At 36.7% G+C, this 16,987-nt stretch overlaps 1 protein-coding gene across 1 annotated transcript in view; it reads right to left on the reverse strand.

Annotated features, from left to right (window-relative positions):
* The window catches only part of LOC105035204 (protein TONNEAU 1a), a 44,163-nt gene extending 36,052 nt beyond the window's left edge, over window positions 1-8,111 (reverse strand). The window contains exons 1-4 of the mRNA XM_010910658.4: window positions 7,799-8,111; window positions 6,908-7,040; window positions 6,089-6,177; window positions 5,857-5,979 (exon numbers count right to left, since the gene is read on the reverse strand). Coding sequence (XP_010908960.1) covers window positions 5,857-5,979; window positions 6,089-6,177; window positions 6,908-7,040; window positions 7,799-7,885 — 432 coding nt within the window. The 5' untranslated portion in view covers window positions 7,886-8,111. The remainder of the gene's footprint in view (window positions 1-5,856; window positions 5,980-6,088; window positions 6,178-6,907; window positions 7,041-7,798) is intronic.
* Window positions 8,112-16,987: the final 8,876 nt, after the last annotated feature.

A 16,987-nucleotide genomic window follows, 5' to 3' on the forward strand; every position in this document is an offset into this window, starting at 1 on the left:
GCTGACTTCCCGACTTGGATGACTTTTCCCACTGTGCGTGCGGTCTCTCTTTCACCCAAGGCCTCCGTGCTTCCCACCTTGGACAACGCCAACATGACCTGTGGGTGCCTCCAAAGCCCGCACAGTCCCTCCTTCGCCCGAGGCTAACTCGCACATCTGACCTCGGATAACGTTGAGGTGTCTCCAAAGCCCAGATCAAAGTTGATCCAAAAAAAGAGAGAGAGAGAGAGGAGAGAGAGCTTGATCACCGATCGAAATTAAAGTGATCCAAAGCATGGATCTAGGTAAAGCCGAATAAGAAGCAATCAAACAGTACTCACGAGTTCCCAAACAAAAACTCCTGATAAAAGACTCTTAAGCTTCCATCTGCTTTTCTCTCTCTTCCTTCCGCAGGATTAAAGAAGAAAAATAGGGCCAAGCCGAAATCAAAATCACGATCAAATTGACGTCAAAAACAAACCAACGTGAAGCAAAAATAAGCCCAAATCAAGGTAGGGCCTAAGCTCGAGCTGAGGCAAAGAACAGGAAGGGGTCAAACAGAATCCAAAGGCTTTCAAATAATTTATAACCTCCATGGTAACAGACTCTCAAACCCCATCTACTATTCTATTCCTTCCTTGCAGGACAACGAATTCTTGAAGCACATGAGCCAAAACAAAAAATAAACAAAGCTATGATAAGTATCAAACCCAAAGATAAAAAAAGGCTCAACAAGAGGCTAAGCTTATCAAAAAGCCAACCTCAACAGAAAGGTTCAACAGCGGCTCATCAAGAAGCCTAGCTCATCAAAAAGCCAACCTTATTAGAAGGGTGAAGGCTGAGCTCATGAAAAAACCAACCTCAACAGAAAGATCAACTGCAACTCATCAGAAAACCTAGCTCATCGAAAAGCCAACCTCATTAAAAGAGTGAAGGCTGAGCTCATGAAAAAAACCGACTTCAACAGAAAGACTCAACAAAGACTCATCAAGAGATGAGACACTCAATCTCCAGATAAAATCTCCTCAAAATCCAATCCTCAGAATTGGTAGAGCTCCGAGAGGTATGGAGATAAGATCTCCTCAAAATCCAATTCTCAGAATTGGTAGAGCTCCGAGGGACAAAGATAAGATCTCCTCAAAATCCAATCCTCAGAATTGGTAGAGCCCTAAGAGGCATTAATGGAGATAAGATCTCTCGAATACCGATCTACAGATCGAGGTTATCTCTCAACTCGATAAAATACCGACCTAAAAGTCAAGGATATTTTGAAAATACCGATCTCAGGGTCGAAGTTATCTTTTCAGCTCTATAAAATACCGATCTCAGGGTCGAAGTTATCTTCAACTCTATGAAATATTGATCTCCGGATCGAAATTATCTTCGAATTCTATTACAGATCTCCCGAAATCCAATCTCCAGATTGGTAGAGCCTTAAGAGGCACAAATAGAGATAAGATCTTCTCAAAATCCAATCTCCAGATTGGTATAGCCTGAGAAGCATGAAAATAAGATCTCCTCAAAATCTAATATCTGGATTAATAGAGCCTCGAAAGACACAAATAGAGATAAGATCTCTCAAACACCGACCTCAGAGTCGAAGTTATCTTGATATTCTATCAAATACCGATCTGGAGGTCAAAGTAATTTTTCAGTTCTATAAAATATCGATCAAGAGGTCGAGATTATCTTTCAATTCTATCAAATACCGATATGAAGGTCGAGGTTATCTTTCAATTCTATCAAATACCGATCTAAACGTCGAAGTTATCTTGGATTTCTATCAGATACCGACCTCAAGATCAAGGTTATATTTCAGCTCACATAAATACCGACCTCACAGTCGAGGTTATCTTTTCAACTCTACAAAATACCGATCTCACGATCAAGGTTATACCGACCTCGTGATTAAAATTATCCTACAAAATACCGATCTCCCCATACTTAGAATTCTAAAAATTTTCAAAAGTATTATCAATAAAAAATGCTCCGATGAGCTTATTCTTGCACATTATCTTCCAATCTATGAAAATCCAATCTCTGGATAAGTAGAGCCTCGAAGGACACAAATGGATAAGATCTCCCCAAATCCAATCTTCGAATTGATAGAGCCTCAAGAGGCACAAATGGAGATAAGATCTCCCAAATATCGATTTACGAATCGATGTTGTCTTTCAGCTCATATAGATATCGACCTCAGGATCGAAGTTATTTTGATATTCTATCAAATACAGATCTCCGAATCAAAGTTATTTTAGAATTCTATTGTTGATCTCCGAATTGAAGTTATCTTGAAATTCTATTATCAATCTCCGGATCGAGGTTATTTTGAAGTTCTATTAAATACCGATCTCCTAATCGAAGATATCTTTCGATCTACTAAAGGTTACAAGCATTTCACTTGAAAAATCAAATGAAACAAATTCGCCACCTCGAACAAACTGAGAACTTATTTCTTAGATTATTTCTTTCATTCAAAACAACTTCTTTGGACTCAGAAGTGGAGGGCAAGTGTTATGGAGGTTATCCCACCTCACCTCGTCGTAAAGCCAATCTCAACTTGAGGCCGAGGTCACTACAAAACCGACTTCAACTTTGAGACCGAGATCACCATAAAACCAACCTCAACGGGAGCCGACCTCAACAGAAAGCTAAGAACATCAGGAAGCTGAGCTCAACCTAAAGCTGACCTCAATAGGCTGAGCCCATCATAAAGCCGACCTGAACCAGAAGCCGAGCTCATAAGAAAGCCGACCTGAATTAGAGGCTGAGTTCTTATAAAATCGACCTGAATTGGAGGCTGAATGCTGACCTGGCTCAATCTAGCTCATCTACACACCGATCTGAGCTATCTAAATTGACTTTTGGTGAAGTACTATGATCAACTCATATAAATACCGATCTGATTTATTTCAGCTCATATAAATACCGACCTCAAGCAAAGTATTCCATATATTTGAGACGTTCGGTCTCATAATGATACTTGATCTCACCACGATCTTTTATCGAGATGAGCCATTACATTAGCAACAGCAATCATTCTACGAGAGCCCACCACAATCTCTACAACTAAGCCACAGCTGGCCACAATCTCACATACAGCCATGCTACAACTCATCCCCAACTGGCATATACAGCTAAGTATGACCTCATTTCCAGCTAATACATACAGCTATGCTCTAGCTCACTTACAACTGACCTCTAACGACCTAACAAACTCCTCCAACGGCCTAACAAACTCTCTCACGGCTTCATCAGCCCCTCTATAAATAGAGGACCAGGAGATCCTCCAGATAAGTTCTAACTCCCAAATCCCAAGCTCAAACTAGAAAGAAACTCTGTCGCTAGAACTCTAGCTCCCACAAAGTCACAAACCATCTAGTTCCATACAAATCCTCCTGCTCTCTATTCTATTTTTTTCACCTTCTGTTCTCGAGGCTCGAACTAACTTAAGCATTAGAGGGTCAAGAGCCGGAGGATCCTATTCGATTTCTTGACTTATTTTGCAGGTTCCTTAAAGACTCACCAGATCGGATTGCTACAGCCTCTTCAGCATGGCTTCTTCCAATCTCGTCATTTCAGATTTTGAGCCTCGCAGCAACAATAGCTATTTAAACGACTCCTAGCAAGCCACGAGTAGGGAAAGGAGCAAAAGATAATTGAAAAGCCATACATGAGGAAAAGGACATTAAGCTCAGAGCAGCTAATTGAATATAGTGGATGTGATCCCTTATTTATTGAAATCATAATAACGAGACCAACAAATATAAAAGTTATATTCAATTTAGGAATGGGCTTGGGTTGAGGAGGCATCAAACCTACAAAATCAAGGATTTCTCAGACTTCAAAAGAATGTCTTAAGACATGGCAACCCCTGCAAACCAGTTACCTTTGTTGCCTAGGTAGCTGCTAAAGTATATACATTTCTACTTGTTTCTTCTTTCTCTTTTTCAATGCAAAGGTGGGGGACCCAGCAACAACTCATTAAGAAAATGAAGTCAGTAATATCATGAGTATATGAGGACAAAAATAAAAGATTGGAACGTGTCCAACCTGGGCCAAAGGTAGCAGTCTAGGAGTTAAGAGTGAGGATATCAATTTCTTTCACATTTGGTTTGCCAAAGATACTTGCTCAATAGGAATAGTCATTTATCATTCTATATTAGGCTAAATTTCTGTATAATTATCTTACACATGCAACAAATTCTAAAAACATATGCATGCATGAAAAGATTGCAACAAATCCTTCAACCATACCAAACCTATTTATAATCAGGTACCAAACCCAATTATTTCATATGCACACATACACAAATTGTCAACCCACTTATGCCTTCACTTTTTAGTTGTATGCCTTATAAAAAAAATAAAAACAAAATGAAGCTGACTAGAAGGGATCTATGGTTGGATAAAAGATGAGATAGATAAAAGAAAGTATAGTGGAAAAAGCATGACAAATCCTAAATATGCTATCCACTCCAGCTTTCTGTTCTCGTTCACTATTAACTACAAGACCTCCTCAATCACCTGAACCAAACCAGCCCATAACCCCCTGACTGTTACCACTATCATAGGTGCTTAGGGCCAAGTTTTAAGGGTTTGTCCAACACATCATGACCCATCAGATCCATGGGTCAAATCCAAACCCAATCCATTTACAAATGAGTTGATCTCAAGTAATCCAAACTCAACCAAATTGTTGAAAACGTACATCGAAACCCATTCATTTAGCAAGGTGAGCAGGTCCAACTCAAAAATTGCCACCCTATTAGAAGACAAGGCTTTTTCATTTTGGACAAAGGAGGATCATTAAGTGGAAAAGGGCTAAGCCATGGACACCATTTGGTGAAGGATATGAAAATCTACCAAAATGAATTTGTTAGACAATCTAGAACTGTAAAACCAGAACTTGTTCTTGCTATAGTTTCCTTATTGCATATAATTATGACCTATAATAGCAGAAAAAATGCAGTGTGGTTGGAAGAAGGCCCATTTAATAGGGTAAGATATTTTTTTGGCTCAAAAAAAGTTACCTTAACCATCTCAAACTCCTTTATGTTGTTTTTTCTTTTCTTTTTTTTTTTTTTTTGGGGGGGGGGGGGGTTGTAGGGGCGTGTGGAATATATATAGCACACATATAAACTAAGTTGTGGGTAATTATTAAACCAATTGAACTTTTTATTCATCCAAATATTTGGGACAATGTCCTTGTAGAGCAAGTGCAGACTGGTGATTAGTGAGTAGGGCAACTGGAAAAGTTTGAAGGACATGCAAATAAAAAAGAGTTTGCTTGATGAGGACCTCCACTTCAAAATATTCAAATGGCCCACTAAAATGAAGTACAGATTAATGTTGATAATGGATTAATTCACTGCTGAACAACCAAAATTATGGCCCACATTAATAACTTGATCATATATTAGTTAATTAGATATTAAGACCCTCAGGAGCTGTATCCAACTATGGAATCGCTTATTAATTGATTATAAAAGCTATCAAGAACGGATATGGAAGAAAAAGATCTTAATACCAATTATATTATATAAAGTGTTGAATGACTATGCTTGTTACCATAAATAAGTTATTTAAACCAAAGTATTCAAATTAAAAAAACCTATTATACTAGACTTAGTTGAACGCACATGGATACTAAAACACTAAAGCCCTTGATTTGCCTCGTAAACCAAATACAAGTTTTAAAGGATCTTCCTATTTTCTGTTCGCTAAATACTTTTAAATTAAACATGCATCATTAATCAAAATAAAACCTACCAGCTTTTATGTCATCTTGATAAAATTGCTAGTGTATTCAAACCTAAAAGTAAAACTGTAGTTACATAGCAATGAGCTGATAAAGTAAGAAAAGCAGTACCAGACCTCATATTTTAAATATCCTTCAAGAACATCTAAAAGTAGAGGACCAGTTTCACCACTCCTATTCATGTCATACCCATTTTTGCTACTAAAATCTCGCAGTTCAGCTTTCCAAAAATCCTTTGGCTGAAAAGCAGAAATAGCATAAGAAGGTAAAAATTGTTATCCCAATTATTTATGATCAAGCTCTGTAAGATAGCAGCTCTGCAGAACATAGACTAAATTACAAGATTACCAAATTACACTCAGGCAAGTAAACTTTGAGCGTATGGCCTAGCTGGGCCCACTCCAAGTATTCACATATTAGTGCAGTGAGTAGCCTTCCTGTAACAAGTAGAAGGTATTTATCACCATAACTAGAAATAATATTAAAAACTAAAAGCAGGTCTCACAGATCTTACAACAAAGGGAAGGAAGACTCCAATGCTTTATCCAAATCATATTTATTACTTCTATTGAGCAGATATTAGTTCATCTAGTTCTAAGATTACCTAGAGCACATAAAATGGATTTAAAATCAAAAAACTGAAGTTTGAACCACGAGAATTTAACAAAACACATCTAATTCAAACAAGGTTATGCTGGGCTTGACTAAATCACAGCTTAACTCATGTTATACAATATTGTGTGATATAAATCACAAGATTATCTATAAATAGATTAAGCCAATTACAATAGCAGATGGAAGAATCAACTTGGTTTATGGCTTAAATCATTTAAGTAATCTATAGAAATGTTTACGATTTTATTGTGTTGATAGTTTGCTAGGTTAACATATAAGGTCAAGTGCTTGTGAGTTGAAGTAGCCACAATTTCATACAATTCAACCAAGTCAACCAAACTAAGAGAACCATGATCATGAACAAGCAGTGAAAAACACATCTCAGATCTTTTTTCGAGACCTTAGGTAACAAAAAGAATGCACTTATTCCGAGTCTAAACAATCCTGGTGGTCTAAATAGAAAGACACATGAGCAGTAATACACCTGAATGCTAAAAAATAATATAAATCTAACCATGGATCCACCATATTTATGAAAGCATTAGCAGAAACCTGAAGGAGAGGCATGCAGCTGCTTAGCACGATCATTGCAGCTACCAAGCAATGCAGGGGGTACGCCATCTTCATTTTCAAGAACCCGATCCTCTTCTTCTATTGCCTCAAAGACACTCGCCCTCAGCTCAGCCTACCATAATATTTGACACAAACCATAAAAATCCTAAATTAGCTGTTTCAACAAGTAATCGCTGGATATTTAAATAGCCTAGTTGCAAACTGCAAAAAGTACCACCATGCAATGCACAAGATTAAAGACTGGAACTCAAATAATGTCATCAGAACAGTTTGCACCAAACAGAAAAAAGACTATAGCGGAAATGATTTAACTCTACAGAGAAACACTAATCTAAGCAAACTGGCACAGAAAAGCATCAAATCATAGATCCCATGTTTAAAAACCAAACTTTTCTTCACTGACTGGTCACTAAGGTCAGGACACAATTTCAAAGAAACACCCAGCTTTTGGGATTCCATGCGGCCACAAAATGCAGTACTAGGTCAAGAGCAAAAACCCTATAAAACTTGAAACCCTGCCATCAGTAAAAACTCCTATAAAACTATAGCCAAAGACCTTAATTTCTTCAATTTACCAACATCGTGCTACTACATTACAGCACTCGCTTGGAATTATAAAAAAAGAGGATAAGAAAAAGCCCATCCATTAAACCCTACAACAGAATCAGTTCCAAAGATAGACAAAAAAACCCATACATCAGGACGAATCTCTCCAGAAAACATTTGCTAATGTCGAATTCGTACGGTAAAACTAACAGAAAAACGAAGGAAGAAGACATGAAACCCTAATTTCCCCAAGAAAGCAGCGCCGATTTTGTTCGATGCAAGCAATAAAGAGAGGAGGGGGGGATGAGAGGGGGAGGGGATTACCCTAATCTTGGCGAGGATGCCTTTCTTCTCGAGAGTGCGAGTGACTAGGGTCTTCAGGTCCATCATCTCCCTCGCGTAATCGTCCATCTCGCCCTCGCCCTCGCCCTCGCCCTCTCCTTTTACAATCTCTCTTTCTCCGCTCCCCCTCCCATGCCCGACGAAGTCTCCAGATAGAATCAATAGATAAAACCTCGAGCTCTCTTTATCCCGTCCGTTGGCTTCGCTCTTTCTTTTCTTTGCTCCGGAAGGAGAGTGAAGAGACAGGGTGCTCCGGCGTAATGGCGTCCACGTAAGGCTATCAGTCCGGGGAACTACAATCGTGCAAGAAAGTCCACTTGAAAATGTTAATAGAAACCGTCCAGATCCTTGCCATTTAGTATTCAATCAATCAAAACCATCTTCTTGACGGCTGTGATTCAAAATGGGCTGGCTCGGTGTCCGTGTAAGTTATATAGAGCTAAAGTCATCAGATCAGTTGCCGAATCCAGTCTGGAATCAGCCACGGTGAAAATCACTGCCAGCATTCACGGTTACTACGCAACGCAACCACGTCGAACAATCGGAGACTGTATGGATCGTAAGTAGGGTTAAACATGAGTCAGATTCGATCAATTGAAAAAAAAAAATTTATCCAATCAAATTCAATCAGATTGAAAAAAATTTAACCATGGCTGGTCGTTTATCATGTATAAACCGTTTGAAATCAAAGTAAACTGTTTGTAGCGGATTCGGATGGGTTGTGTTAGTTTAGACTTCAATATTGATCCAATATTGATTTTAAGTCTAATATTGACCCACTTAAGTTTATTTATTTTTTTATTAATTTAATGTAAAAAAAAGTCTAAACCTGATAAGTTACAAATTTTTGGTTTATTTTTGAACATGTACAAAACAAGATAGAAAAAAAGAATTTACTCATCTGAAAGCAACTATATCTGAAAGCTTTCACTTTAGAATTGTCTCAAATTAATGTGCTTCCATCAATAATTCAACATTTATATTCTTATGAATATAAATGGATGATAGAATATTTTCTAGAATGAAGTATTGAAGTCTAAACGATATCGTCCCAAAAGGAAAGTGAGTTTATAAAATACTACATCGATTGAGTTCGGTTTCATACAGACTGAAAGTGTAGAAACCGAATCGAATCATAAATAACCAATTTTTTACAAATCTCAACCCAATTCCATCCGATTTATGTCTTTCAATCGATCAAAATCGATGTTTATTGGGTTCAATTGGATGGATTTTTTCGGATTTCGATTATTTGCTTAACCCTAATCATAAGCACCTTAAGCTAAAGCCATCACATCAGTTGCCAAATTCAAAAATGGAATCCCAAATCGTCGCAAGCTCGATTGCATTTATTGCCCATTGGAACCACATGATGTCGACCCTTGGATCCGCAATCACCTGCGAACGCATTCGTTGTTCACTAATTTAATACCTATGGATGGTTAAAGCCAGTGGATCGGTTCAACTTTCAACCTACTGTCTCCTTCAGGTGCTGTCTCTCATTCTCAATACGGTTCGACAGCTCTTCTTATTGTTAAATCAAAAAATAAATAAACAATATTTGGGATTATATCGTAATATTCAATCAGAAGACATGTGGAGATTTTGACCATATGAAGTCACACATCATCACCGATCAGCACTTCGGACTGCCAATCTATAGAAAAGGAGCAAGAAGTCTATAGAGCTCCCCCCACCTTTGGCCGAAGGTCAAAGGACTGGTGAGGAGTCCCTTTGAGGTCTCCTCTGACCAGAAGAGATCCCCTCCACCTCCAATTGAAGGTCAAGGGATCGGCGAGGAGCTTCTCCAAAGCCATATGGACAAAAAGTGCCTCGCAAGTGATAACAATGGCCATCAAATCCAATGTTCATCGCTGAACCCCCCCATCAGCTATTAATCCCAACGTTAGCTGCCAACCCCAGTTCCTGGCCGACCCCAAATTCGGCTACCAATTCGAGCCTTACTCACCGACCTTAACCTCGACCACATATATGGAACCACCTGCCAAAACAAACCCGATCCAAGGATCCTACCTCTTTTTAAATTCAAAATAGTCCAATTGGCTCTGAGATGGATAAGACAGGTAGTAGATAAGGCAAACATAAAAGGTGCAGGATTTCATGCATGAATTTCAAAATTTTTTTGAAATATAATGCAGCGGAATATGTAAATTAAATAATTTAATCTACAAATGCATGTAATCAAATTACTAAATCCTACAATTAGGACATATAACATGTCATATTGCATTTATAAATCAGAAAATAAAAGATTTGGTATTGATCAAATCAATACCCTAGATCTAAAATATTTTTAGATCTAAAACCTAGATCATATCTAGATAAAAGAAGAGATCAGATCTCTTACCTTCATACGGGTCAAGAACTCCATGATTGATTTTCTTTGTTGCTTTTGGAGCCGCACATGCGTCCGACCTCTATAAGTGATCCGCACAAGGCTGTAACAAAATCAGAGATTCGTCGAATGAAGATCTGCTCGAAGTACTAGCTTCTTGCAGATCTCTCCGGATGGTTAATCTAAAAAATATTCTTCGGATCTCTTGAACATTCCAAGAGATGAAGAATATGAGGAGGAATAAGAGAGAAGTCAAACCTTTTGATCTTCCTAAAATCAAAATTAATATTTAATAGAAAAGAATCCTAAGAGAAGACAGATCTGCTCCTTCAGTACATCAACAATTGATATCCTAAAAATATCTCTATGCTAGGACATGAGAAGACCTTCTTCTCTTGATATTTTTTAGTTTTCAGATCTTATGATATCTGATTTTTCTTATAGAAAAATCCCATAATTTATGGAGAAGAAGGATTCTAAAAGAAATCTTAAGAAAAGATCTTATTTTCTTCTTCTTCTTCCATCAGAACATGATCATATCATGTCCAAAATAAGATCACCATGCTCCAACTCTTTAGAGCATGAATTCACCACGCCATCCCTCTTTCTCTTTCAAATTTTTTATCATATAAAAAAAAAAATAAAACAAAGAGATATTAATATGAAAGGAAAAACAATAAGAGAAGATAATATTCTCTCTTACCTTTCTCTCTACAAGACATCAACCTTTGATCTCTTGATTGAAGAATTTTCTTCAAGAATTTTGGCATCTCAAACCACCCATGTAATCCTTCTTTCTCTCTCATATTTTTATCACATAAAAATATAAAAACAAAGAGAAAAAAAATAAGAAAGAAAACCAATAAGAGAAGACAATCTTTTCTCTTACCTTTCTTCTCTACAAGACATCAACTTTTGATCTCTTGTTAGATGACTCTCCTTCATGAATTTTGGTACCTCAAATCTCCCAGGTCTTTTTCGTTCTCCTCTGGTATTTCTCTCAATTTTTCATAAATTTTTGACTCCTATATCATGGCATATGGGGCGGCCTCCTTTTATATGGCAGACTATGTCATAAGACCTAGTCTAATAAGGAGTCCTTGGGGCGTCCAAGAGTTGGACGCCCCCTATCTCATTTATTTCATGGATAGTATGAAAATAACCACAAAAGGGGCAACAAAAAGGAGGATAAACATGGGGAAAGTTGGCACAAGAGAGGGAGGGAAGAGTCCTTGTGAAGAGGGACTCTTTCAAAAAGAGAAATAGGCTAAACCACTTTCCACAATGAACCAAATTAATTTTTATATTGAATCAAATTAAATCTGATTCAAATCTCTAAAATAAATGGTGTGAAATTACTTTTTTTAGATATAAAAATCATAAAAAAATTATCTAGAATTAATTAGTGGGCGTGGGTTTTGATTTTCTTAGGTGACGCAAGAGAAGATGGAATCCTAATCTAACTAGGATTCTTATTTAGATTAGATCAAATATTTTAAACTCAATTTAAATTAATTATAATCTAATTAATGGTGATCCTAATCCAACTAGGAGTCTAATTAAATTAGATTAAATTATATTTAATTTAAATCCTAACTTAATTAGGAATTAGGTGTATACAAGTCCTAGTCAAACAGGAACTTGTTCTTCCTTGCAACTGGCTTATCCAATAAATCAATTAGACTTAATCTAATTAAATTTAAACTAATTTTAATTGAATCATATTTAGTTAGACTTGATCTCAATCCAATTACTCAATCAAATTGAGCCAATTAGCAATCCAATTGCTAATGATCCTCCTGCAACACTTGCATTAGGTCAAACATCAATCACATTGATTGTTTAACCTTAGAACGATTCTCAATCGTCGATTAACCATCTGATTAGGTTACAATCTCTTATGTGTGTGATCCTATAGGTTCGAACCTAAGCTGGTAACACAGAAACTAATTTCTATACCAATCGAAGTAACTATCTAGCAATGGTTCCCGACGTTCAGATAAGTCGAATGTATGCAAAGCAACATTCTAAGAATCCTAACCCATGGTTACCATATAATTCATCCTTTTGATCAATAATACTCAAGATAACTTCGAGTATGCTGTCAATCACTCAAACAAGTCATCTCTATTGTGTCTCAAAATTTTGCAAATCCCGTGACTCCTCACGAGGATTATCCAGCCTAGATTTTGCTAAATTAAAACACAGCAAGACATTCTCTTCCTGAAGTTAATCAGGAGTAGTCAATACCATCTTGACTCACACACAGACTTCACAAGTACTTGACTGTATCCAAAAATCTTTCGAACCTATATTAAAAATACAGGCAGTCCGGCACCAAAGCACAGTGAGTTGCTTGCAAGTCACCGTGGTGATCTCAGGTTGGAGGGATATTTATACCCATTGATCTTAGCTAACTACTCTTGATAGTAGAGTGTTACATTGATCACGTTCAATACAGATGTATTCCTACATCTCACCTGGATGCCATATCAGTGTCTCCACACCACTTGATTACGAAGACAACCAACACATATGGCATACAACGACCTACACTTGATAAGTTATCATCCTTGTTAATAACTTATCATTTGATCATGAACAATTTAAGAATCATCCGATAAATCCTCTTTTATCGATTGATTGCAGTTCTAAGGACTTCATCATAATTTAGGAGTTCATTTAAGAAAGATAGAACTTTTATGATGAACTTGCCAAATAACTATTATTATTAGATAATTCATATACTAATTTCAATCATTTATCACTTAGATGATTGATTTTAGGATATATTTTTTAACAATCACATCTCAAATATCCTAACCCGAGAACCCCACATTGCACATCCAAATTGATTGGGATAAACATGAAATGTTGCCCTTAAATGACTCCCACCTTTGCTTATAAATAGAGACCCCTAAAGGATCTTCGAGATACGTACACTATTCTCCTATGTACCATCTTTATTTCTATTTCTTCAAATCTGACTTGAGCATCAAAGGGTTCCTACCGAAGTCATCTTGGGTTAGGACTTGTTTTGCAGGTCATTTCTCAAGAGAATGTTAGATGCATGTCCTAGAAGTCAATCTTGACTGATGCATATCTTTCTCTAGAGCATATTTTTGTACTTATCGGATAATTTTTTATTACCAATCATATTGTATGTGTCCATAATTTATCTTAAAAATTAACAAAGATGATTTTGTATATTCTCAAGATGTTAAGAATTAAAGACATACATAATTAGTAGTTAATTTCTAAATACTTTCGATCATAGGATCATCATAGAGGATAATGATCAATCTATTTAGATCAGTGCATAGATCACCTCTCTTTTGGATAGATGAGTCTTGAGTTTGCGATGTAGGGATACTGGAGTGAGAATACAGATGGTTGTTAGAGAATAACTTGCACTGAGCATGACCAATACGAGAAACCACTTAGATGTCTATTCACTCATTAATGATTTTCTCGATGCTACAGTCGCGTGACTAGTCCTTTGACCTATAGTGTGTTGGATATTCATTGCGAGGCTACATAATTTGACTGCATATTTTCTTAGTCCCTAACCATTTGGATCCTTGCTGTGTATGTTGGCTATAGTAGATTTAGATTTGCTGTTTGAGTATGATGCACCTAGATAGAGTCTATCAATCTTGATAGAAAAGGAATAGTCCTATGCGATTCGCGAGACTAAGTTTAAGAAATCTTGTTGGGATACGCAGGAGTTTCATGCATATATTTCAAAAATTTTATAGTGGAAGAATATTAGATTAAACTATTTAATCTACAAATACATGCATAAGATCTGATCTTAAAACTCCTACAAATAGATCTATGACATGAATTTATATGCATAAAAATTTTAATTTACAATAACAAGCATGTGAACCAAAAATCAGTATTCAGCAATATATCTAATCTACTACTATTAGAGTTTTGAACCCAATATCTGAACGTGGGTAGTCAAACTCCACGGTCAAGAATGTGGATCTAGAAGTCTTCTCTGGTCGCTCACAGTCGTATAAGTATCCGACCTCTACAAATGATCCACACGAAGCTCTCGGACCGATCAGTCCTTCACAGGAGTGCTAGCTCGCGTAGTCGGCTTCTGATGGTGGATCTGATTTAATCTCCTTCTTCGATCACCTCAGACCTTTTCAATGTCGAAGATAGATCAGAGGAGGATGATGGAGAAAAATCAGATAAAGACTCTCTTTTCTTTGATTTTTTCTCTCCCAAAAATCCTAGAACAATTCTAGGTCTCTCACCCGAGAGGAGATAGATCTCCTTCTTTATTCATGCCAAAGAAGATAGAAGGACACCCAAACCTCATGCCCCAAAAAAGTTATTCAGCCCCTTTCTTCCTCTGGTATCTCATGGTGAAAACCTCAGAGTTGTTGGCACACAAAAATCAAGTATTTTTATAGTTGCCGGCATCATCGATTAGATAGGATAAGAGCCAAAATTTGTTGCAATTCAAACCATTTTGAATTTCAATTTAATCTCAACTTTTTCTCACCCTTATCTGACTTAAAGAGAGACCTACCAGAAGATTTGGGCATGTAAAACATATGGGAGCACTTCCTTTTTGTCACACAAATCAGGGTCCTTCACAAGGTGCCGGTGTGTGGGAGGATAAGGATAAAAGTTTAGGTTTAAATTCAAACCTTTTGAATCTAACTTAAAACAAACCTAATCCAATCCAAAGAGAATAACAAAAAGGGTGTTAGCTTCTAATTTTCTCATGCATAAACTAATTTTGTGCGATGGAAAAAAGCATGAGTCTTTTTGGGTGGCACAAGGGAGAGAGTCCTATTCATTTGAGACTCTACGGTTTAGCCAATTGGATTTCTATAAACCCAATCTAATTAAATCTAAATAAAATATGATGAATCTAATCTAATTAGGCTCCTATAACTTTAATTAAATTTGATTAAATCAGTAAATTAATTGAGCCATAGATCCGATCAAATCAGGATCAATTCTTCCTTACTGATTAAGTCATCTCATAACCTAATAGACTTGATTTGATTGAATCTAATTTAATCAGACTTGATTCAGACTTTAATATTTAATTAAATTGAACTAATTAATGATCTAATCACTAACTAATCTTTCATTAATGATAGAGTTCCAGTCCAGTGGGACTCTTCACCAGAGTCCCAGTCCAGTGGAACTCTTCAGCAGAGTCTCCATCCAATGGGACTCTTCATTAGAGTCCTAGTCCAGTGGGACTCTTCAGATCAACCATCTGATCAGAAAGAAACTTCTAATGTGTGTGACCTCATAGATTCAAATCTAAGTCGATAGTATAAGAATAGATTTCTGTACCAATCAGAGTAATCATCTAGCAATGATACCCAACATCCAGATAGGTCGAATGTATGTAAAGCAACACTCAAGAACCTACTTGGATATAGTTACCATATAATTCATCCCTTTGACCCTTGATGCAAGGATAACTTAGAGTTTAAACTGTTAACTCTTAATAGTACATCCATTATATATCTCAACCTAATAAATCCTATGACTCCTTACAATAATTGCCATGGCCAAGGTTTTATTAAATTGAACACAAAGCAATCTCTCTAATCTGTTGAAGTGATCAATTCTATCTTGACTCATGCACCGACTTCACAAGTACTTGACTGTATTCAGAAATCTTTCGATCTTAAATTAGAAATTCAGGTAGTCTGACACCAAAGCACAGTGAGTTACTTACAAGTCACTATGATAATCTTAGGTTGGAGGGACACTTATATATATATCCCTTCGGAATAACTCTTGACAGCAGAGTGCTCCAGAGTTGGTAATGTTCAGTGAAATGCATTCCTACATTTTACCTGTATACCATACCAGCATCTCCATACTCCTTGATTAAGAGGACAATCAACTTATATGGCACACAACGATGTATACTTGATATGTTTATCATCCTAATAATAGCATATCATTTGATCGCAAACTTATTTAAGGACTCAACGATAAATCCTTCTTTATCGATTTAAAATAGTCCTAAGGACTTTCATCATAACACAGAAGTTCGATATAGAAGATGTACAAGCTTATGATAAAAATTATCAAATAAATATTTTATTAACAATTAATTTATATATAATTACATCAAATAGCATAACCCTCAACAGACTGATGATTGGTTTTGTGACACATTTTCCAATAACTCCCATTTATACTAAAGTCAATCGGTATAGTATCGTATATCCATCTTCATTTTGTGATCTTCGAACTCCTTTACCATAAGAGCTTTAGTGAATAGATCGGTCAAGTTTTTCTTTTCATCGATCTTTTGAAGGTCGACGTCACCTCGATCTACGATCTCTCAGATAAGATGGTAGCGATGCAGAATAAGCTTCATCTGTTGATGTGTCTTCGGCTTTTTTATCTGAGCTATGGCTCCAGTACTATCGTAATAAAGCAGAACTGGACCATCGATGGAGGATGCCACTCCAATCTCGATGATAAACTTCTTTAGCCACACAACTTCTTTTGCAGTATCGGATGTCGCGATATATTCTACCTCGCATACTGAATCAGCTATAGTGTGCTGCTTAAAACTTTTCTAGCAGATAGTCCCATCATTTAGGATAAAGATATATCTCGACACACTTTTGCCATCGTGACGATCTGACTGAAAACTGAAATCAGTGTATCCCACGAGTTTCAAGTCAAATTTTCCATAAACGAGTCACTGGTCCTTAGTATTTCTCAAATACTTAAGGATGATTTTTACAACTTTCCAATGGTTCTCACCCGGATCTAATTGGTATCTGCTCACTACTCCTAATGAGTAT

This window comes from Elaeis guineensis, chromosome 10 (assembly GCF_000442705.2).
Source record: "Elaeis guineensis isolate ETL-2024a chromosome 10, EG11, whole genome shotgun sequence".
NCBI classification, from domain to species: Eukaryota; Viridiplantae; Streptophyta; class Magnoliopsida; order Arecales; family Arecaceae; genus Elaeis; species Elaeis guineensis.